A 24,628-nucleotide genomic window follows, 5' to 3' on the forward strand; every position below is an offset into this window, starting at 1 on the left:
TGGCACCGAAAGTGGCACCTAGAAGCTCGCCTCAACGATGATGCAGATGGCGCCTCAACGGCGCCTAGAAGCGGGCCTGAAGGCGCTGCAGTGGCGCGCCTCAACGGTGCTACAGTGGCGCCATTAACGCGCCCTAACGACGCCCGGAGATGGCGCCTCACAGCGCCTGGAGAGGCGTCTTAAAGGCGCCCTAAAGGCACCTGCAATGGCGCCCCCACGGCGCACCAATGCCGCACGGATTGTGCACCAGCGCCGCACGGAAGGCGCACCAGCGTCGCATGGACGCCTGAAACTCGCCTGAACCGCGCCTCAATTCCATGATCTCCGGAAAACCAAATCACCACCCTCCTTAATGCCCTCCATGGTGTTTTAGGGGCACGAAAGGAGGCCAACTGAGGGTTTTGGTGAAGGAAAGTGAGAACATTTCGATATTTTTATTTTAAAAATGGTAATTTCTTAATGATTTAACATGTTGCTCTGATACCAATTGAAATACATCACCATTATTGACATAAAAGAAACTCTGCCAAGAATCTCATGTTAAACCATACAAAGAAATCATGCCTTGAAGGTTTTGCGGAATGCTACCATATAGAATCCGAACTAACCTGAGTCCATTGTGCGTTTGAAGACGGTATGGATCTTCTAAGGGCAACGGAGGGCACCACCTCTTTCCCTGTATTCTCTCAGGCAATGGGAGAGGGAGAAAGAGGTTCTATTCTTTCAAAAGGATGTGATGATCCAAAAGACACAAGCCTAAGCCTTTTATACCCTCCTGCCTTAGGGACCATACCCATTGGTTATTGGGCCTCACGGGTCTTAGGCCCATCATCTAAAGCCCGTGATGGCATTGGGCTCTACACATTAGGTGGCCCATACTCAAGATTAAATCAGACATTGCATGTCAAAAGATAGCTTAATCCTGGACAATATTTAATATATTGTCGGTCCACATTTATTCTATCACAGGGGTGTTACAGTGAAGAACTTACCTCCAGGAAAATGCAGACTGATGAATCCTTTCTCTTCTCTTTCTCCCGGTGCTCCTTTCTAGCTCTCTGTTTTCCTTTCTCAGGTACCAGCTCCTCATTCTTTTCCGGTTCTCCTACTTTTCCTTTTTCTTCTTCCCAGATTCTCCAGACGGCCAGGAAAACCCACTACTCCCGTCACGTGCTGGTTACTCTTGCTTTTCAGCTCACTAACCCGCCTAAAAGAAGAAGCAATGCTTTTCAGCCCACTAACCCGCCTAAAAGAAGAAGCAATCCCTCTTCGAAACGTGTCACCTGCAGGGAATATCAGCTGCCCTCAACAAACCCAATATCCCCCTTTTGCGAAGTGTCCTCGTCTGGAACTAGGAGAATATCCTCTCTATAGCTCCTAACAGCCCCACCTAGCCTTACAAAAACTATATATTAAGATTAATTGCATTATTATTATTATTAAATAATATTATTTTATTTATAATATATATATCATGAATTATCCACCTTATTATTAATATTATCATTTATATATTTTAATATTATATTAATAATAATATCATTATATTTTATATTAATATGATAAACTTTTTTAATTGTTATCCAGGTGCTTATTCAACAAGTAAAAAAATTTACCAATAGATAAATCATTGAATCACATAGTGATTGAACTGCTCATTATTACATCTAGAATTTCTTTCTTTTTTGGCTTTAAGTGCTTATTCAACAAGTAAAAAAAATTTACCAATAATTGAAGGTAAATAATTGAATCACATAGCTCATTGTTACATCAAGAACTTATTTTTGAATTATAACATAAATTTAGATGGTGTTTGATATTTTTTTATTAGCATGCTAGTGGATTGGATCCAATTTTTTTTTCCTCATTTTGATGTTGTTGAATCTTCATTCCCTAAAACTCACTGTTGTGGAGCCTATTTTTTGGGTAAAAAAATAAATAAATTTAGGAAAATAGTTGAATGTTTTCCATTTGGATCTTGATTGTTGTGCCTATGTTGTTTAGCTTCCAACAAAAGAAATTGATGATTTGTTTTTTCATCAACAATATATTGAATTTTTTTCTTCACAAGTGTGTTGCACATTTCAATTTTCATTTTTACTGATTTATATTAAAAGAACTTTTGTTTTTATTTTTATTTTTGAGTTTTTGGCTGTTTGATTCATGATAGGACTTGAGAAAAAGAAATGGGAGTTTTGCATTTGGGAAAAATGAGAGTTTTGAATATTATTTTCATTTTTTTCAAATGGTAAATTCCCAAATAAATACACTTTTCTAATTATTTAATAATAAATATGAAAAATAATTTATTAAAAAACGATACAAAATTTTTAAACTTTTCGGGCATTTTTATGTTGGGATCTAGATTACTCCATGCCTTGACTTTGATCTCATATGGTGTATGTTATCTATCTATAAACTCTTTAAATCTAATGTAATAGAAAACTATGGTAGTAAAAATAAAAAATAGATATTTAATCTAGAGGTAACACATATTTGTAATCTGAATGTTTCAAAATTGTTTTCAAGTATGAGATACTTGATTTTGTGATCCATTTAATGTCACATTTGATATACCACTCTTTTTTCTTACTAGGTTAATTCACGAGGAATAACTAGTTTTACCTAAATTAACTTCTCCGCAACTAGTTATCGTATCCAAATTATATTAATGTTTAATAAAAAAAAAAAATAGTTGACTTTGGTCCATTATGAGAAAGAGAGTGACAAAGAAAAATAGACATGATATCTATAACAAAGAAAATCATCATACATTTAATATTATCGAGCAGTGAAGGCAAAGAAAAGTTTAGCAAAAATGTAGAACTCTTAAGACTACATATTCTTTTATAAATTAATTTCTGAACAAACAAAATTGAGAAGTGTACCTTTTTTTTCACGCCAAGCAGCGTATTTGGTACATGTCTTCTTCATATGACCAGTCTTTTTGCAAAAGAAACAAGTGATCTCCTTATCTTGTTTCTTTTGCTCCTTTTGCTTTGATGTCCCAAAAATTGCAGTTTGTTTTCCTTTATTGTCCCTCTTTCTTTTCTTGTTGGTACCAAATCCCTGAGATGTGGAAGCCAAGTGAGCACTTTCTATCTTTTTTTGCTTCAATCTCTCATCCTCTTGCACACATTGAGCAATAAGCTCATTCAAAGTCCATTTTTCCTTTTATGTATTATAACTGATTTTGAATGAACTGAATTGTGTAGGCAGAGAGATCAAGACCAAGTGCACGAGTATGTTTTCCGACAACTCTAACTTTAGTGCCTTGAGTCTCGTCACAAGATTAGACATTTCCATAATGTACTCTATGATATTCTCTTTCCCTTTGTACCGCATAGAGACAAGCTTACTAAGAATAGTGTTTGTCTCAACCTTTTCGTTTGCAGCGAATCGGTTTACTATCTGGTCCAAGAATGCCTTGGCTTGGGTTTCTTCAGGTATTGCACCCCTTATTGCTTCTGGAATTGAGTGCTTCATAATCATTAGACTCATGCAATTGGATCGCTCCCATTTTTCCATAGTAGACCTTTGCTCAGCAGTGCTGGTACTAGTAAGATCTGAAGGGCGATCCTCCCTTAATGCAAAGTCTAAATCCATGCACCCGAGCACAATTATAACGTGCTATTTCCATTTCTTGAAATTTGTGCCGTTAAGCACAGGAATGTTATTAACATTTGCAGATATAGAAGATGCTGAATTCATAATAATAAAGCTCACAATCAGTCACATAAGCATCATACATACATGAGTAAATAAACATCACATAAGATACCTAGCACAAACATTAATATTCAATCTTTGGACAAAAATATTAACTTGTAATTGGCATCCTTATACAAAATTAATTCATAAATATTGACAAAAAAATGAAAACAATATGTCTATCTTTGGACTAACATATCGAATGCAAAATAAACATTATATGTCACATATTTATGACTACTTTATTTATTATTATATTAAAATAATCTTCATTTGGGCCGATGATTTTAAATAATAATAATAACATGTTCAGATATTGTAAAATAAATAAATTATATAATATAAGTTACTTTGGCAACTGACATACATAATTCATTTATTTTAAAATACAAAACACAAATATAGCAAGAAATAATTTGATCAAAATTATTTATCTTATTTATTTATGCATAAACTCATGTATATATCAATTAAAGCATAAATACAAGTATATATATATATATATATTAATTAAAGCATAAAAGCATGTGTGTGTGTATATATATATACCGATTAATGCATAAAATAAAGACTTGGTGTAGTGGTTCAGCCGTGGCCTTGAATTTAAGGGGAACAAGGTCATGGGTTTGAGCTCCCTAGGTGGCCTTTCCTCCATTTTCCATTTTTTTTTTTAACCAAAAAACACCAGGTAGCCTGCAATAGCACGGCGCTTAAAGTGCGCCCTAAACGGTGCTGCAAATGGCACCGAAAGTGGCACCTAGAAGCCCGCCTCAACGATGATGCAGATGGCGCCTCAACGGCACCTAGAAGCGGGCCTGAAGGTGCTGCAGTGGCGCGCCTCAACGGTGCTACAGTGGCGCCATTAACGCGCCCTAACGACGCCCGGAGATGGCGCCTCACAGCGCCTGGAGAGGCGTCTTAAAGGCGCCCTAAAGGCACCTGCAATGGCGCCCCCACGGCGCACCAACGTCGCACGGACTGTGCACCAGCGCCGCACGGAAGGCGCACCTGCGCCGCACGGACTATGCACCAGCGCCGCACGGACGCCTGAAACTCGCCTGAACCGCGCCTCAATTCCATGATCTCCGGAAAACCAAATCACCACCCTCCCTAATGCCCTCCATGGTGTTTTAGGGGCACGAAAGGAGGCCAACTGAGGGTTTTGGTGAAGGAAAGTGAGAACATTTCGATATTTTTATTTTAAAAATGGTAATTTCTTAATGATTTAACATGTTGCTCTGATACCAATTGAAATACATCACCATTATTGACATAAAAGAAACTCTGCCAAGAATCTCATGTTAAACCATACAAAGAAATCATGGCTTGAAGGTTTTGCGGAATGCTACCATATAGAATCCGAACTAACCTGAGTCCATTGTGCGTTTGAAGACGGTATGGATCTTCTAAGGGCAACGGAGGGCACCACCTCTTTCCCTGTATTCTCTCAGGCAATGGGAGAGGGAGAAAGAGGTTCTGTTCTTTCAAAAGGATGTGATGATCCAAAAGACACAAGCCTAAGCCTTTTATACCCTCCTGCCTTAGGGACCATACCCATTGGTTATTGGGCCTCACGGGTCTTAGGCCCATCATCTAAAGCCCGTGATGGCATTGGGCTCTACACATTAGGTGGCCCATACTCAAGATTAAATCAGACATTGCATGTCAAAAGATAGCTTAATCCTGGACAATATTTAATATATTGTCGGTCCACATTTATTCTATCACAGGGGTGTTACAGTGAAGAACTTACCTCCAGGAAAATGCAGACTGATGAATCCTTTCTCTTCTCTTTCTCCCGGTGCTCCTTTCTAGCTCTCTGTTTTCCTTTCTCAGGTACCAGCTCCTCCTTCTTTTCCGGTTCTCCTACTTTTCCTTTTTCTTCCTCCCAGATTCTCCAGACGGCCAGGAAAACCCACTACTCCCGTCACGTGCTGGTTACTCTTGCTTTTCAGCTCACTAACCCGCCTAAAAGAAGAAGCAATGCTTTTCAGCCCACTAACCCGCCTAAAAGAAGAAGCAATCCCTCTTCGAAACGTGTCACCTGCAGGGAATATCAGCTGCCCTCAACAAACCCAATATCCCCCTTTTGCGAAGTGTCCTCGTCTGGAACTAGGAGAATATCCTCTCCATAGCTCCTAACAGCCCCACCTAGCCTTACAAAAACTATATATTAAGATTAATTGCATTATTATTATTATTAAATAATATTATTTTATTTATAATATATATATCATGAATTATCCACCTTATTATTAATATTATCATTTATATATTTTAATATTATATTAATAATAATATCATTATATTTTTATATTAATATGATAAACTTTTTTAATTGTTATCCAGGTGCTTATTCAACAAGTAAAAAAATTTACCAATAGATAAATCATTGAATCACATAGTGATTGAACTGCTCATTATTACATCTAGAATTTCTTTCTTTTTTGGCTTTAAGTGCTTATTCAACAAGTAAAAAAATTTACCAATAATTGAAGGTAAATAATTGAATCACATAGCTCATTGTTACATCAAGAACTTATTTTTGAATTATAACATAAATTTAGATGGTGTTTGATATTTTTTTATTAGCATGCTAGTGGATTGGATCCAATTTTTTTTTCCTCATTTTGATGTTGTTGAATCTTCATTCCCTAAAACTCACTGTTGTGGAGCCTATTTTTTGGGTAAAAAAATAAATAAATTTAGGAAAATAGTTGAATGTTTTCCATTTGGATCTTGATTGTTGTGCCTATGTTGTTTAGCTTCCAACAAAAGAAATTGATGATTTGTTTTTTCATCAACAATATATTGAATTTTTTTTCTTCACAAGTGTGTTGCACATTTCAATTTTCATTTTTACTGATTTATATTAAAAGAACTTTTGTTTTTATTTTTATTTTTTGAGTTTTTGGCTGTTTGATTCATGATAGGACTTGAGAAAAAGAAATGGGAGTTTTGCATTTGGGAAAAATGAGAGTTTTGAATATTATTTTCATTTTTTTCAAATGGTAAATTCCCAAATAAATACACTTTTCTAATTATTTAATAATAAATATGAAAAATAATTTATTAAAAAACGATACAAAATTTTTAAACTTTTCGGGCATTTTTATGTTGGGATCTAGATTACTCCATGCCTTGACTTTGATCTCATATGGTGTATGTTATCTATCTATAAACTCTTTAAATCTAATGTAATAGAAAACTATGATAGTAAAAATAAAAAATAGATATTTAATCTAGAGGTAACACATATTTGTAATCTGAATGTTTCAAAATTGTTTTCAAGTATGAGATACTTGATTTTGTGATCCATTTAATGTCACATTTGATATACCACTCTTTTTTCTTACTAGGTTAATTCACGAGGAATAACTAGTTTTACCTAAATTAACTTCTCCGCAACTAGTTATCGTATCCAAATTATATTAATGTTTAATAAATAAAAAAAATAGTTGACTTTGGTCCATTATGAGAAAGAGAGTGACAAAGAAAAATAGACATGATATCTATAACAAAGAAAATCATCATACATTTAATATTATCGAGCAGTGAAGGCAAAGAAAAGTTTAGCAAAAATGTAGAACTCTTAAGACTACATATTCTTTTATAAGGCACCTTAATATAATAAGAATTAAGCTTACATCGGGAAAATCATGACCTTATTACTAGTTAAAGACTTTCTCAAATTGATTTATCTGCTTTAACCATAAAATATACTTAAAGTAAGGTTAACATACGTTTACTTTGACCCACAAACTATGTAAGTGAGATTGCATTGACTATTTAACATTAACACTTCATATGTAAGTGTATAACCACTCTTCTCAAACTATTAATGTCACCCAGTAAAGACTACGAGGATGGTCGCTTTTACTATAGATATATCTAATCTCGTCTATATGAAGAGTCCATATCACTTAACTTTTAAGACCCAATGCACCATGGGAGTGGTAATGAACCTAATTTAAGCTGAGCTTGATAATAAAAGTTGTGGGTTTGCCTGAGACCCTCTCCTACTTAATCTTTTGCATTTATTAAGAGTTTTTTAAAACATTAATAATTACATTGAAATAAATTATTTACTTTAATAATTTCTAAAAATGTTTATTTCCTAATTAGAAACTTACCTACATGAAAATTTTAAAATTTCTATGAGAGTATTTTATTCATAAATAAATAAATTTTGATAAAATTTCTACTCTCCAATTTTAAAATCTTATTTTCATATAAAAAAAAATCTATATTGCTATCCATCTTTTGGTATAATACTTTAATGGTGAATTATCTTTAATGAGAATTTTCATAATATTTATTTTTTAAATTGAAAACTCCCGTGTTATTATTCACTACCAATTGTCATATGATAAAAATTATCAATCAAAGTTACCAAGTTATGGAATATTTTTATTTTTCAAGTAGAAAAAATAAAATAAAAAAAATAAAAAATCCAGGACATAATCAAACCCTCCATATATAATTATATGAGATTATCATATGATATAGCAATTTAGATACATAAGTAGATAGGTTTTCAACTATCATAGCTACCAACTATGGGTGTAAGTAAAATAAAAAAGACTAACAAACTGATACAAATCAGCCAAAATTAATTGATTATATTTGTTCAATTTTTAATAATAAAAAAGATGGTTCGGTTTGGGAATTTTGGAAACCAACCTTATCGATTCAATTTCTAATATTCTTATCTCCTAACCAGTGTGCGAATCAAATCAACATTCTAAAACTTATATAATTGTTTGATATTTGATAAGTTTATATATATATATATATATAAGATTCTATTAAATTCATTGTTTTATATATATTGTGATCAAATTAATTTTAAATACATTTAATATATTTTTAACATTATATCCAAGTTGATTTAAATTAATTTTAAAAACAAATTAGACTTAAGACTTAATATAAACTCAAATTAATAGGTTTTAGCTTTAAAACAAAAACAAATTTACAATTAGGCTAAGGATTAAAAAAGATCATTAAATTAGGTCAAAAACCAATCTACGAAACTGAACCAAACTGATCTATGAAACCGAACCAAATTGATCTTAAAAGGCTTACTTTGATTTGGTTTTTTATTTCAAATATGGTTAGTTTGGTTTCTATGTTAAATAATTTGACTATCAATTCGATTCACTTTTTTACTAAAAAAAAAAAAAAACGACCCTACCAATTTTATTTACACCCTTACTACCAACACAAGAAAAGGTCAAAGACTGGGTCAGAAAATTCAGAATATGTTCTCTTGCATTTCCACTAAAAATGCTCCAAACTGATCGGAAATTCGATCACGTGTCTTCCATACCTGCTTAAACCAACCTTCTCCTTCCATTTTATCTAGGCCTTCAAATCCACACCCTTTTCTTTCTGTTTTTTAATCTCAAATTCTGGGATAGATGTTAAAGCTCAGAACTCCCATGGCGTCTCAGTGAAATATCTGTCATAAGATTTGTGTTGTTGAGACTTAGGTTGGAAGCCAAGGGAAAATGTCTTTCAGTGGGACAACACAGAAATGCAAGGCCTGTGATAAGACTGTCCATATCATTGATACAATATCAGCTGATGGAATTGCTTATCATAAGACCTGCTTCAGATGCAGTCACTGCAATGGACCTCTTGTGGTATGAATTCTTGTCTTTTATCTTTATATGTTTGTGGTCTCATGCCATGATATGTCATGTATGATATAGATGAGCAACTACTCTTCCATGGATGGAGTCTTGTACTGCAAGCCTCATTTTGAGCAGCTCTTCAGGGAATCTGGCAGTTTGAGTAAGAAGTTCCAATCATGTGAGACCCCTCTCCTCTCAGATATACTAGCCAATATAATATTGTAGACTCTTCTCATGCAATTCATTTAGCTAATGGTGGGCTTCTTCTTGTTTGCTATATGGACTGACTAATATCAGCTGGCAAGGCAGATCTGGTACACATCCTACATTTTTCCCTATGTGAATCCAGAAGGCTTGATCGAATTCTCATTGTCATTATGTTGTGACCGTTTGTTGCAGTCCAGGACTCCCAGCAAACTCTCCTCCATGTTCTCGGGGACCCAAGACAAATGCTCCTTGTGTAAGAAAACCGTATACCCACTTGAGAAGGTAAATAATCAAATTCCTTCTCATCTCGTGAGGATGATGAGGGTCATTGCTTTTCTTTTTAACATTCTGTGACAGGTGACGGTGGAGGGAGAATTTTACCATAAATCATGCTTCAGGTGTTCTCATGGGGGTTGCTTCCTCACACCCTCATCCTATGCCGCTCTAGATGGAATCCTCTACTGCAAGCCTCACTTTACTCAGTTGTTCAGGGAGAGAGGCAGCTACAGCACTCTCAACAAGACTGCTTCAATGAAGAAAAGTACTGCTGCGGCGCCATTGCCGGACCAGAACTCTGGACAAGAACAGCTGGCCACCACGCCGGAGGAAGATCCAACCCCAGGATCAGAACCAGAGCCTGGCCACACCCAAGAACAATCATAATCTGCTTTTCATAATTAATCTTTGATTTTTTTTCCCTGTTATTTATTTATTTATTCATTTTTACCAATTCTTGGCATATGTTTATTTCTGTAATTGACTTTAGGCCTCATGTCATGTTTGTAATTGGGCTTTGGAGTTGTTTTGATAGGAAAGCAAAACCAAGATTTTCAATATGTTTGTTAGTTCTCATCAATGTAAATGTTTTTATATTTATTTGAATAATTTTATTAAAAAGAGTTACGATTTTAAAAACATTAATATATAAAATAGAAAAATATTATTTAAAAGTTTCATTGTTTAATGGAAAGACAAGACGGTGCCGTTTTATCAAGCAAATCCCGGAAACGATTCTACAACTGTCGTCAATACTCAAAACGGTGCGTTTTGATTAACGTGCGAGCCACTGGATTTCCATGGTTTATTTTTATCCACATCATACTGGATCCACTGCTTAAAACTACTTTATCAAGTGGGACCATGGCGCAATCTCCGAATCAAGGCCTCCACGCGTTGCCAAAGCACCGAGCGTACAGTAGAGCGCTGATCATTACCGCACCAAACCCAGAACCCTCCCGTCCGGATAAAATTCTCACTAGCCGTTCGATCTCAACTCCCTCCTCTCTCCATAGCCAAAACGCAGATAGAGTATAGTTTTCTGGTGCTCTGCGAATCCTTCAATCTCAATGGTTTTCGCGCGAATCTGATGACTTTAATATTGAGTACTTAAAATGGACGGTCTCGCGCTTACTACCTCCTTCTCCATCAATCGCTCCCATGTCGCCTCTTTCTCTTCCAGAAGAATCTTCTTCTCTCGTAACCCTAAGCTTCGGGTTTTTGCCTCCAAAGACGATCCTAAGTTCGATAAATGGGACCAAATGGAGCTCAAGTTCGGTCGTTTGCTCGGTGAAGACCCCAAGCTAACCCTAGCCAAGGTCCTTTATCTATTACCTTCTGTTTGTTTGGTCAGAAAACTGTCGAAAAGAAAATAAAAGAAAAACTAAGTTTTAGTATCTTGTCTTATGTTTTTTTAATTCTAAGATACGAGAAACTGTCTTTAGTTGATCTAAGTTGTTGCGATAGGATTAACTGAGTAAAGTTCCAACCATTTTGATTTCCCCCCGCTTTTCCTACGTTTTCCTCAGCAACCAACGGAGGCATAAATGCAGTTCATTTATAGGGGTTTATGATGTTCCATTTGACGATTATGTTCTTCTATTGTTTCAGATAATGGGTAGGAAATCAAATCCTGATGTCACTCCTCTCGAAATTGAGAAAAAATTTCACAAGAAACAAGGTAAATTAGCTGATGCAGAAGTACCGGACATTGTGTTTGATGGGTCTGAACAAGGGGGGTCGCCCAATTCTTTGAGTGGATTGAATTTGGTGCGGCCTGTTCCAAAGAAAGGAATCAAGTTTGAGGGGGATGATAAATTGAATGAGATGAAGAAGCCGAGTCAGCCAGCTGGGAAGGCAGTACAGAATACTAAGAATACTGTTCCTAATGTTATATTGCGAAAACCGACTGTGTTTAATGAAGATGATGTTGATAGCAAGCCTTCCAGGTTGAGGATGAAACCAAATTTGTCTCTGAAAATGAAGAAAGAAGCGAAGTTCAGTGACATGACATTATTAAGAAAGCCTGAGAAATTAAGTGCTGACGCAGAGAATGAAACAAAGCAAGAGTCTTCTGATGATGCCAGAGCTATAGCTACTGATGATACTGAATTGAAATTGCAAGAGGAAGGAACAGATGATAAAATTAATGATGTCATGCTGATGAGAAAGCCTGAGCCTACAATTATCAGTGCAAACCTTGATGAGAAACTAGAGCATTCTGGTGATGCAGAAGCAAATATTAGCATTGGCATTGAGGAGGGTAGTTCATCAGGTTCATCTGAATATACTGGAGCTGCTTATTCCATGAATAATGATATTGAGGAATCTCCAGAAACTAGGGATGATTTATTCTCAATGGGACCTGAGCTAGTAGATAACTCCATAATTGGTAATGCACTATTTTTCAATTGACATTTATAATGGATATGTAAAAGTTAACATTCTGCTTGTTTTTTTCAAGGATTACAGCCACTTGAGCATAGTGATATCATTGATATGGGACCTGCTAAAGTGGAAACTTCTGCAAGTGAACCATCAAATTCAAAATCAGTTGACCCGAAAGGCAAGTTGTCTATGGAAGCTGCGCTGCAAGGAAAACCAAAGAGGTATTATAACTCACAATCTTTATAATTTTGGACTCTTTCTTTTTCTTTTGCAACATAGTTTTGTTTTTTATGAGATTAATGTGTTATAGGTTAGAACAATCTGTAAAAGAAATGTCAAATCTGAGTCAACCGGAAACAGTGCTTGCGAATCCTGAGAGTTATTGCAATTCTGTTGAGCTTGAGAATTTCCTTGCAACATCATCTTTGAAGGTAGTATTTCTTTATTTTTTGTTTCCTTTATTTGTTCAAATCAAGAAATATCATATGCCTATGATTGATGTTGAGTGTGCAATAAAACTGTAGGAACATGAAGATACAGACTGGTCAAGGGCAGAAGATCTGGTTAAGACTGGAGGAAGGGAAGAAGTAGAGTTGATAAGCTCTAGCACCAGAGGCTTTGTTGTGAGTGCATTTAAAAAGGCGGTTTGATAGGCTCACATATGCACTACTTTTTGTCCCTTATGATGCTTAAGTGTTATGTAGTTGTTTCTTTCCTTTTCACTTCTCTAACTTTGTTCCAACATTGTTCAGGTATCTTTTGGCTCTTTGATAGGATTTTTGCCATATCGTAATCTTGCTGCTAAGTGGAAGTTCTTGGCCTTTGAGTCATGGTTGAGAAGGAAAGGTTTAGACCCATCAATGTACAGGCAAAATCTAGGTATTGTGGGAAGTCATGAAGTTGCGAACAATCCTTCTCCTGATGCAAACCCAGGTCCAGAAATACATAAACAGCTCGAGGGAGAAATTTCACCGAATATGAACTTGGAGGATCTTCTTAGGATTTATGACCAAGAGAAAATCAAATTCCTGTCATCGTTTGTTGGTCAGGTCTGAAGCACTCAGTTTGATGCCGAAGCTTTGTCACATTTATTTTGGATGTTAATAGTCTTTTATCTTTGCAGAAAATCAATGTGAATGTGGTAATGGCTGATAGAAAAGCTAGAAGACTAATATTCTCCGGGAGGCCAAAGGAAAAGGAAGAAATGGTTGAGAAAAAGAAAAGTCTCATGGTAGGAGCTGAGTGCAGTTTTAACTTCTAGCTTATGATGACTGCTTTTTGTTTGTTCTTATTTTGCTTTAATTGATCACCATATGAGAGCTTGAAACCACATACCAAATTAATTTCTATTTGTGTTTTCCTTACTAGAAAAGAGGAAAAAAACTATTTCCCTTTCATTTTCTGTATTTTTATTGATACATATTTATTTCAAAGTACTTTAAAATTATGCCAATGGAGTTTCCTGGTCATATTTATAGATGGTTTGCCCGTTGGAACTGCTTTTAGTGAATTCATATACCACAAATTTTTTTCCCAATTTGTTTACTACCATATTATTTGTTGCTGAACTATTCATTCACAAAGAATGAAGGTGTCAGATCATTCCAAATATATCGGGAATTTGGTAAAATTCTATTTCAAATTGAAAGTATATCTATTACTTTCTGAAGTTGCTCTAATATTCTAAATATTACATTTCATATATATGTTGAGAAGATTGATGTCCATTTAATTTAATTTATCAGAACTGTAGTCTCTAAACTCTCTTAATGTTCCTTATTGCAGGCAAAACTTAGCATTGGGGACATTGTGAAATGTCGCATAAAAAAGATTACTTACTTCGGTATTTTTGTTGAGGTAAATCTAAGTTCTACTGCTGGTGTTTCTAGCCAATTTATTTATTTATTTGGTTTTCCAGAAAGGGTGCCTTTAATTTCATGATACTAGCTCCATGATGAGGAGGTTTGAGCCTAGGAGTAGTTGCAAGTGGTTGGACCTGGCAGAGTTTTATGTAAAGTTTTGATCCATGCCTCATGGTTTTTGATCACCTATAAGGCTATATCTAAAGTGCCCCATCATGGAGCCAATATTTCAGAGATTCTTTTACCATATTTTAACCTAGAATGTACTAATGTAGGTTGAAGGAGTACCTGCACTGGTTCACCAGACTGAAGTGTCATGGGATGCAACTCTGGATCCTGCATCATATTTCAAAATTGGTCAGGTATTTCAGTGTCCTTGACAATCAAAATAAATGTAATTAACAATTGTTTGTTTTACTTTACAACATACATGTTAATTTCATAGGAGTATGCTTTCTTGGTCCAGTGCTTTGTCTGCTTGAACTAGATAAATAACTTTTCACCTGTTCATGCTTATAACTCAATGTTCTTTCCGATTTTTATATTCTAAAGATATATTTTTTTTGGTCACAGATTGTTGAGGCAAAAGTCCACCAATTGGATTTTTCTCTTGAACGCATTTTCTTATCATTAAAGGAGATAACGGTATTCTGAATTTGCTTATAGCTGTTCCCTCTACCTGAATCTCAATTGTAGATTTGGATTTTTTTTAATTGAAATGTTAAATTTCTGCCATTCGTTTCCCATGGCAGCCAGATCCACTAATCGAGGCTTTGGAGTTTGTAGTTGGTGATAATCCCTTGGATGGGAGATTAGAAGCAGCACAAGCAGATACTGAGGTTTTGTTTCACCTTAGCAGTAGGAAAATATACATTTTCTTATTTTGCTGTATGTGGGATCATCTTTGGACAAATTTAATCACTTATGCTCATGACTAGGTTAAAGACATTTCTTTCCAGCATGTTTTTGCGTATTGGTCTTAGTCATGGTATTATTTGGTCTTTACAGAACTCAGTAGCTGCCATTTGCATCGTAAAATGCCTGTAGAATGTCTAGAATTTCAAGAAGAGATAATGGAGGACATAATTGAAACTATAAATGAGTAAAATAATATTTTTACCGTGCATCTCTCAGCAATTGCATAAAAGTTGGATGTTGAGCATGAATAAAATATCCTGAAGTAATATTAGTGAAAAAGTAAGAGAGGAGGGGTTGGAGGAAACAAGCTAGTTATCACAATTCCTTACCATGGATCCTTAGCATGCTGATGAACTAAGGGAACCTGTTAGCATTTTTGATTTTGATTTCTTTTATGTTAAAAGCTCAAGTGCATAAAGAAGTTAAAGCCTAACAAGGTTTACAAGCTCACATAAAATTCAACAAAATATAAGCCCAATCAATTCATTCATGCAAATAGAGTTAAATCTGGAAACTACCAATCATAAAATTTTTCCTTGATCTTTGAAATGGGATTGAAGTTGCCAATGCTAAAAGACCCTGCTAATGTTCAACTTAAATATCTGAAAGTCTCTTGATATTTTAATAGAAACTCGTAAAAATGAAGTGAATAAGAAGTTTTGTTGTTCAAAAAGGAGAGGAAAAAAAAGTAGAGACTGGTTTTTGGATTTTGGTGGTTGAGAGGATCACCAATCTGGAAAGCAAGGTGTTTTGAATTATTTATATTCCAATAATAATGTCATGGTCAATGTCAACTGATAGAAGCCATGAAACAGCTTGTCCTTTTTAATGCTTCTTAATTCTTATGCAATCAGGTCTTTGTTTTCTCTTTTCTTTTTTCCCTTTTTTTGGAATGCCCTTACATCATCCAAACAGCAACTCATATAACTTATGATTTTCAGGCCCTCTTTTACTGAATTTGTAAAGATGCTTTTCCTTTGTGGTGTCATTCTTAATGGAAAGTGCACATTTGAGGTGTTCTTGGATTGACAGGAAATTCTTTTTTTCTTTTTCGTTCAGTTTTTCCTGAGAAGTGGTATTCTTAGTGAACTTGTAAAGATGCTTTCCTTTGTGGTGTCACTCTTAATGGAAATTGCACATTTGTGGTGTTCTTGGTTGACAGGAAATTCTTTTCTTTTTTCATTCAGTTTTTCCTGAGAAGTGGTTCTCTTTTTTATTAATATGATTTCACTATGTCATGATAGCTGATCTAATTAATCTGAATATGAAATTGGATAGTGGCCTGATGTGGAATCACTCATCAAAGAACTGGAACAGATTGAGGGGATCCAGTCTGTATCAAAAGGCCGATTTTTCCTGAGCCCTGGTTTAGCTCCCACATTTCAGGTATGTGCACTTCAGTTCGTAGATTCAGCTTGGTGGGAAGTTGACTCAGACATTGCATAGTGTTATTGGCTTGAAGAAATTCCCATTGATATTTTCTTTTAAGTCTTTAAGTGGCTGGGGATTTATCTGACTCTGAGATATCCTCACTTTTCTGAACACAAAGGTTCCAAGACATACTTTGAAACTAAGGTGGCATTTGACAACTTAATCTGGATTTTTCTAAATTTGTTGACTTAAAACTTATTACTTAATTGTTACTTTAAGTATTAAGGCTGCTTTGTAAAAATTACTTAGGAAATTTTTGAAACTATGAAATTTGGCATATTTACTCTTATTAATATTAAACAATAAACTTATAAGAGGGAAACAAGAAAGGAAGAAATGATGGTTGTGTTAAAAGTTGATGAGAAATTCAGAGTTATGGGCAATAAGAGCAAGAATCTGTTTTGAATTTATAAAAAATGATTTCTTTAAATTTATTACTTTTAAGTTACTTTTAACTTTAAGCAGCAGTATTAAGTTATTTTGTTAAACATAATTTACTAAATGCTCCCTTAGTATGCATATGACATTTATGGAAGCTACGCAAGGAGTTGACTCTTCCTTGGCATATTGTTTCTAGGGAGAGGTTATGTTCTTTTGATTATATTGTTATTACCAGGAGCAATTCTTTTGTTTTTATTATTATTTTGTAACACAACCAAGTTAATGGTTCCTAGTCAATCCCCATCTTGGTGTCTTTCTTTTCCCCTCGGGTACAGCCTTGGGTTTGTAAAAACTATTAGCTGTGCTCATCTACTTTCTATACTAGCCTTACTATTGAAGATTTAAGTACGTGCCTCTGTTCTCATACAAACTGCTTGTACTTGACAATTTTGTTCCATTTGATTTCTGAGAAGGGTGATTTAATCTTGTCAGACTCAATTTCCTAAACTTTTTTCTTCCAACCAATATCTGGTGCAGGTTTACATGGCATCCATGTTTGAGAATCAATACAAGTTACTTGCACGATCTGGAAACAAAGTACAAGAGGTAAAACGTTTAAGGTTCCTTCTGGTTTTGGCCTGTATCTCCAATGGTAGTAGTTAACCAAAAGTACAATTGATTTTATTCTCTAGCTGGCGGCTCTGTTTTGCGAATTAAATAAATTTGATCTCTTTTAACGAATTTATCTGTTTAAATAGTTTGAGAAAAGCCTTTCGCTGCAATCTGATCATTAATAACCCTGTTGGCTTGAGTTTAATGTCACAGCCATCTCACATTTTCTTCTGAAACAGCATAAATAAATTGGCCAAGGTTTTATACATTTCCTTATCAATCTATTTATGCTTGTGTAATGGTCATTTTTTTTACTATTGAGTGCCTGGGTTATAATTAGCATCTAGCTCTATGTTTGTCAAGGATAACCCATCTACATGTTGCATTAATTTTGATTTTTTACTCATTTAATAGTTACTATAAATCTCGGTGATTCTACAAACTCAGTAAAGAATCTAATGATGAATGTTTAATTCATAATGTTGGGCAGGTGATAGTTGAAGCATCCTTGGGTAAAGAAGACATGAAATCTGCAATTCTAACCTGTACCAATAGAGTGTAACAATCATATATTGTTCACTGGCTCATGGAAATGTTCTCTACACTCCTGGTTGACCATTTTGAACCCGTCCTCCATGTTGCGAACTTGGCACCACAGGCTCAACCAGGGCTAACCCCTCGAGATACTTATTTCCTTGGATTGATTTCTTTTCCTTGTTTACGCCGGTAACTTCATACAAATTCATTCGTGCTGTTGCGGAAAATAATTTAAATATGATGATATATTGTATTTATTTAATTGTTAGGGGCACAATTGTACAAACAGTAGTAGAGTTGATGAGCTAGCAATTTGTGCCTAGCATCTGAAAAAGGGTAAATCAATATATTGTATTTATTTGCGGCCTTCTTGGTTTGAGGCCTCTGAAAAAATTGGCTGCTATTATTCATTGGGGTATGAGAATTTCTGTTCAGGATCATGGTTGTGAACATATTTTGTGCTAATTGTTGGTCTTCATAATAGTTGGTATGTTCATAATTGACATTCAAACGATGAAATGGAACCTTTTAAAAATAATTGAAGACGTAGGTCAAAGTAGTACTCATTCATGAATTTTTTTAATTATTTTGAACTGGATATATTGAATTTAGATTTTATAAATTTTGATTCTGCTTTTTCATGATGAACTTGTTAAAAGTTAAAACACATTTTCCCCTTCTGGTCAATCAGTAAAAGATGGAATATGTGAAATTACGGTATCATCTTCATCTGCTCCCTCTCACCCAAACGAAGCTCTGTTCCCATCTTCTTCCCATTATTCACCTTCTTTCTCTCTTCCACCTTATCTGCCACGCCCATGGCTGCCCCTTGCCTCCATTGTTTTATTTGAAATTAAATTCCAAGGAATATGGGATTTATGCAATGCCCAAAGGAGAGATGAATTGGGGAAGAGAAAGGGGAGGACAATTGTGTAATTTTATATGCTTTTTTTTTTGTTAAATTAAAAATAAAAATAATAATAATTAGGGGTTATGGTGAGAAATTTGTGGGGTACACACCCAGAATGATGGGAATAGTGATTTAGAACTTCGATTTCCCATTTCCATGCCTTGAAATTTAGCCTTGAGCTCGAAATAAGAGGGCAATTGTAATGGAACTCCCCGCAAAATATGGCTTAGCTTCAGGGCCTCAAATGTTGATAACCATGATATCAGCAATGGATGAAGAGTTTTGGCATTGCAAAGCCCACATTCTAATCATATCGTTCACGTTCAAGTTACTGGTCAAACCAACCAAAATGATGGCTAAAAAACATTCAATCATCCCCATCTTAAAACTCTGGATGTTCCTTACAAGGGTCAACCTCGTCATTTAGTATATTGAAGGGGCAGATAGGCACGAGTATATAACTTCATACCTAATAGCTGTGCTTTCCGTTTTATGGGTGTCGTGTGTTCGGTGGCAATGAACCATGGTACATGAACCATGTGCTTGTGTTTTTCTTATTGACTGAAATACCCTCAACTCTGACCATTATTCCCACACAAGCCCCACTACTGTTGTTGTCTTGTCCCCTTGTCCTCCCCCTTCTGTTGCTTGCAGTGCAAACTGCTGAGAAGAGTTTGAGTTTTTAAAATTTGGATCACCACCTTCACAGCACCTACCCTCTCTCTCTCTCTCAGATGGGTGTTGGAACCAGTACCTTTGTGATCAGATGGATCAACTTTCTCACCATGGTCTGCCATCTCTTTTCTCGTCTATTCTTGTTTATTTTTACTCTTTTTTTTTTCTTTGCTTTCCTCTTCAAAAGCGGATTCTTTGTTACTTTGTTAAATGAACCCTTTTTCTTTCCATTCTCCATTTCTTGGCCCCTCAGCACTTGTTTCCTAAATGGGATTGCTTTATTTCATGTGCCTGGTTTTGGTAATTACCTCCGGTGTGTGTTGAGTTTCAATGCTCTTGCTCAGGTTAAATTTTGGAGTAGAAGAAAATATGATCTTTCTGCCCATTTCTTAGCCATTTCTGGCATAACTTAAAAATTTTCCAATTCCAGTTTCCAGTATGAATGGGTAGCTCTAGTTATGTGTGGGGTGAAGATATAAGCAGAGAATCGAAGAGAAAGAACAGAAATTTGTGGTGTTCTGTTACCATGTGCTGGAAGCTCACTTCATTTGTTTACTGTGCAGCTTTTAGCTGTAGGTGTTGTAGGTTTTGGGGTATGGATGAGCACTCATCACGACGGCTGTCGAAAGTCGCTTACACTCCCTGTTCTAGGCCTTGGTGCCTTCATCTTTTTGATGTGAGCTTTACCATTTTCTTTCATTCTCTAAGCTTTTGCCCTCCCCCAATTTTTCTTCTCTAGATATTTATATATTTTTTCTAATTTTCAGATCTATAATCGGGTTCATGGGCGCATTGAAGAACAACTCCATACTGCTATGGATTGTATCCTTATGAAATGAATGTGAAGTACAAAATGTCTACATTGTTGCCTTTTTACCCCAGTTTTTCAATGATTTTTTCCTTCATGGTATGGGCCTTCCTTGACTTTGAACTTGCAGTATTTGATCATGTTGTGCTTCATTTTGGTGGCAATTCTTGTCTTCACAGTATTGGCGTAAGTATTTCTAGTGGGGTTGGTTTGATGTTTAAAGCTACGTTATATCTGTGTTGAGGTTCCATTTTCTCTTCCACATGTTGTTTGAACATCTTTTGCTATTGGTAAAATTTTTAATGCTGTAAGAATCAATGCCACCTTATTGTCAAAGCCTTTCATGTGTAAGGTTTTTGAGTGCTGCTAGTACACTTCATATGCATGGATCTGCCCCTAATTTTGTTAGGCCTCTTTTAATATATTCTATTTTATTGCCTATCGTAGTAAGAAGAAAAAAAGTCTTGCATGTCTTCAGTTGTAGTGCATGTTTGTCGAGGAGAGCCGAAATTAGCTTGAATGGGTTGTAGGATTATACTCTCTCTCAGTTCCTTCTGTTTGATGTTGACAATGAACCATATTGAATCATTCATGAAATTGGCCTGAAACATGGTTGGCAGGGGGTGCATTGAATAGTTGGAGTTGTTAGATTTGAAGCATTGCATTTCAGTGCTTGCATTGTAATTCATTATTTTTAAAACTGCAAGGAAGTTTAAGCACTTGAGGGTGTGGTATCTGTTGTCTTGAATCCAGTTGTTGTGCAAACTTGGTTTTTCAACTTATTATCCAAATACCAAGTAATTTTTCTTAAATGAAATGGTATTTGCTGGCATTGTTTTCAATGTCAAATCTTTTTCTTGTGTCAGTATTCAAACACCATGTTATGATAGGGAACCTTCAAATAGAACAATAATATACTGTTAATCGGGTTGATTCCTATTTTCATGTCTACAATAGATCGGTTTGAGCCAATCTGTATGGAACTCCTACCATGTCCTGCCATGTTGGTATCTTGGTAGTACTCTAGAGATTTTTTTCCCTTTTCTTTCTTTCATTACTTTTGTTAAGCTACTGTTGTGTGTGAAGGGAAATGAATAACTCTCAGAAAATTACCCTTGAAGTAGTGGGCATGACTGGGAACTGGGGCATACTTTTGTTCATTACCCATAGGCGTTCAAATGAATTCGTGCATGCTGAGTTTCCTAGATCTCTAGTTGTGAAATGAAGGAAAATTATGGTTTTCTTGCAATCAATTGGGGTGGAGCCTATAGAAGCCGTGCTGGTATAAGTTATAGTGGAGGGATTCTTTATAGAACTATGGGTAGGTGATACAAACTAGAGCTTAAGATTGGAATTGGGGGCTTCTAGTCATCATGTTTCATAGAAAACAGTGTTTTGAAAAAGAAGGAGAAGGAAAACTGTTCTGCCCTCAATTGAAACACAAGTTTTTCTTCATAGCAACTATGGGAAGGTGATAGAGACTCAGCCTCTTTTATCAATTGAAATCTCTTGGAGAGTATGAAGTAGGGCAGTCCACTATTTGTTAAATGCTTCATATAGTTGGATGAATAGGTGATAGAATACTATTAATTGAAACGACTCCATTCTTTTGCAATTTTGGTGCCTCACTTTTCACTTCAACTTAGGTTCTCTTTCTCATCATCACTCAGACTTTATAATATAACTGTTCTTATTTTGCATTTGGTTTGTAAATTTAGGCATGCCCAATTCCAGAGCTCTCTAAAAACTATCTAGATACATCATAATTGGTGTTTTAGAGCAAGTTGTAAGAAATAGTTATAATAAGGTGCCAGCTATGCTCTTGGTAAAGTTTCTAGTATGTATTGGAGATTTGGGATTGACCCCTGCTTGCATCAGGATTTTGCGGTTTGGACCTGTACACAGCTCCCAATCATGGATCTTCTAACTGTCATTGAATTATTATAATTTGATCCTGTTACTGCCATCTAATTATTATAATTTGATCTTGTGCTTTTTCTCTTATAGGTTCATTATAACAAATAATGGATCTGGTCATAATGTAGCTGGTTTGAGGTAAAAGCACTTACAATATCTGAGAGCATCAGTCTTATCATGTGTCATTTTAATTTTGGGTGAAAGAATATGCCTGCTTGTGCAATTCACTCCTTGAAGTCTCAATTTGAGCTATAGTGAGGAGTAAAAGGAAAAAAATACATTTAACAGTCCCCCTCTCTCATCCTTCTCTCTCATGAGAGAAAGGAACATGTTTGAAAAGGTTATCTATTTGTGAAAGGAATGTATTCACAGACTATGAAAAAAAAAATGGAAAACATCTTTCTCTTCCTCTTATTTTTCTTCTTTCCAACAGCAGCAGTTAATCTATTTTTGTCTGGCCAGGTACAAGGAGTATCAGCTTCAAGATTACAGTTCATGGTTTCTAAAACAGGTGACTGCATTTTTATCAGCATTATAGAGTATCATTATCAGAGTATCAACTCTAGAGTACTCAATTTTACCTTTTAATTTCAGCTGAACAATACACGTAACTGGAAGCACTTGAAAAGCTGTCTTGTGAAATCTGAAGACTGCAATAACCTGTCCAAAAAATATAAGGTCCACTTTTCAACTTGAAGTTGTGACCTCCCAGTTGTTTTCTTTGACTCCAATTGTTGTGTTTTCACTCATTCCATGCAGACTCTTAAGCAATATAAGATTGCAAAATTAACCCCCATTGAGGCTGGTTGCTGTCGACCACCATCTGAGTAGGTTCCTTCTTTCTTATGGTCTCTCTGCATGTGTATCTGTTTCTGTGTGGGTGTATGCGTGTGTCTGTCCTATTCAAACAAAAAATTGTGATTAATCTGGCTATCAATGAACATTTGTAACTGATATTTTTTCTGGGATTCAACATATTCTTTAGATGTGGATATCCAGCTGTCAATGCTTCATACTATGACTTGAGCTTTCACCCAATCAGTTCCAACAAAGATTGCAAACTCTACAAGAATTCCCGAGCAATCAAGTGCTACAATTGTGATTCCTGCAAGTAAACACCATCATCTTCCTGTTCTTTCTGTCTATGTTTTCCTCTTACAAAAGGATTCTCATTGCTGTTTGCTTTTCTTGTATCACATTTCCAGGGCTGGAGTTGCACAATACATGAAAACTGAATGGAGAGTGGTTGCCATCTTTAATGTGGTTCTCTTTGTTGTCTTGGTAAGATAACCCCTCTCATCCAATTTATGACAATGAGAGAGAACTGCTGAAAAACTGTAAAATTCAAAGTTTCTTTTCACACTTCCTTTCTTGATTGTAAAAAGGAAAAAATTCTGAGAAAAGGGTATCTTACTATAGTCAAGGGGTTGAAATTTTATAAAAGTGCTTCTAGTTTTATATGATGAGTTCAACATTTACAAAAATTTTGGCAGCAATCTTTCTTTTCTATATCCCTCTAATCATTAGCTTTTTCACCTGACTTTTGTTTGTTATGCAATCCTAGTCAATGGTCTACTTGGTGGGATGCTGTGCAAGACGAAATGCTACAAGCAGCCGCTCTAAAGCTTGAAGAGGAACAGTATGTCTTCAGAAATCTTTCCTGATACATGTACAAGACCATGTTGTTAGATCGATTGTTTAATTTGTAACTGGGAAATCTTTTCATTTATCAAATGAAACAGGAAAAAAGAAAGGGTGTTTTATTGTCTCATGTGTAAACAACATTGGAAAGCCATCATGTAAAAATTTGTCCATGGACACCAGCACCCTGATTCAGTCTGAGGAAGAATGAAGAGAAGGGAAATGCTGATAAGTTTTCCAAGAAAGTGGCCATGGTTAAGGGTACTCTTTTCATCTCCTGCTTTCCAGGAACTGAACGGTTCCAAGGGAAAGAAATCATATAGTTATTCAATTCCCTTCTAAACTATATGTGACATTTAGACTCACATAGTTACTCCAAACAACTAACAAATACAAATTGGGTGTATGGAAAGTGAATTCCAGGTTGTAAAATGGGAGATCATTTTATTTTTATTGTTGACCATGGTTAATCTTGAGTGTTTAAGCCCTTAGAAATTTGAATGATGCTCTTGAGCAATCCACTTGGTGTTTGATATCAGCTACTTCGAGGGTAATTCTTGGGCTCATCACCTACTCTAGTAAAGCTCCAAACCCTGCTCACTCTAATAATCTGCATCTGTAATTTGACGGTGAAATGGTTGATTTATGCTTTGAAGCCCATCCCTGCTTCAAGAGTCTGTTTGATAGAGCATTTAGAAAGCGCCTATAATGTTTT

General features: G+C 35.5%; 3 protein-coding genes across 3 annotated transcripts; all 3 read left to right on the top strand.

The window, feature by feature from the left end:
* The first annotated feature begins 8,944 nt into the window (after positions 1-8,944).
* Positions 8,945-10,391, top strand: LOC117906268 (LIM domain-containing protein WLIM2a-like). Its single transcript, XM_034819247.1, has 5 exons — positions 8,945-9,359; positions 9,429-9,528; positions 9,648-9,664; positions 9,750-9,839; positions 9,915-10,391. The coding sequence occupies exons 1-5, from the start codon at positions 9,225-9,227 to the stop codon at positions 10,218-10,220; spliced, it is 648 nt and encodes a 215-aa protein (XP_034675138.1). The 5' UTR covers positions 8,945-9,224; the 3' UTR covers positions 10,221-10,391.
* A 385-nt stretch (positions 10,392-10,776) lies between these two features.
* Positions 10,777-18,402, top strand: LOC117929601. The gene is made up of 14 exons (XM_034849936.1): positions 10,777-11,152; positions 11,445-12,225; positions 12,298-12,442; positions 12,532-12,652; positions 12,746-12,844; positions 12,974-13,270; positions 13,345-13,452; positions 14,007-14,078; positions 14,359-14,445; positions 14,657-14,728; positions 14,836-14,922; positions 16,280-16,387; positions 17,351-17,419; positions 17,916-18,402. Exons 1-14 carry the CDS (start codon positions 10,949-10,951, stop codon positions 17,985-17,987), a joined length of 2,322 nt encoding a protein of 773 aa, XP_034705827.1. The 5' UTR covers positions 10,777-10,948; the 3' UTR covers positions 17,988-18,402.
* Positions 18,403-19,408: 1,006 nt separating this feature from the next.
* On the top strand, positions 19,409-24,414 carry LOC117929609 (tetraspanin-10). Its single transcript, XM_034849948.1, has 12 exons — positions 19,409-19,660; positions 20,111-20,223; positions 20,315-20,369; positions 20,486-20,541; positions 22,363-22,410; positions 22,735-22,783; positions 22,867-22,950; positions 23,032-23,099; positions 23,258-23,383; positions 23,478-23,553; positions 23,837-23,911; positions 24,015-24,414. The coding sequence occupies exons 1-11, from the start codon at positions 19,607-19,609 to the stop codon at positions 23,900-23,902; spliced, it is 795 nt and encodes a 264-aa protein (XP_034705839.1). The 5' UTR covers positions 19,409-19,606; the 3' UTR covers positions 23,903-23,911; positions 24,015-24,414.
* The last annotated feature ends 214 nt before the right edge of the window (positions 24,415-24,628 follow it).

This window comes from Vitis riparia, chromosome 2, assembly GCF_004353265.1.
Source record: "Vitis riparia cultivar Riparia Gloire de Montpellier isolate 1030 chromosome 2, EGFV_Vit.rip_1.0, whole genome shotgun sequence".
Lineage (NCBI taxonomy): Eukaryota > Viridiplantae > Streptophyta > Magnoliopsida > Vitales > Vitaceae > Vitis > Vitis riparia.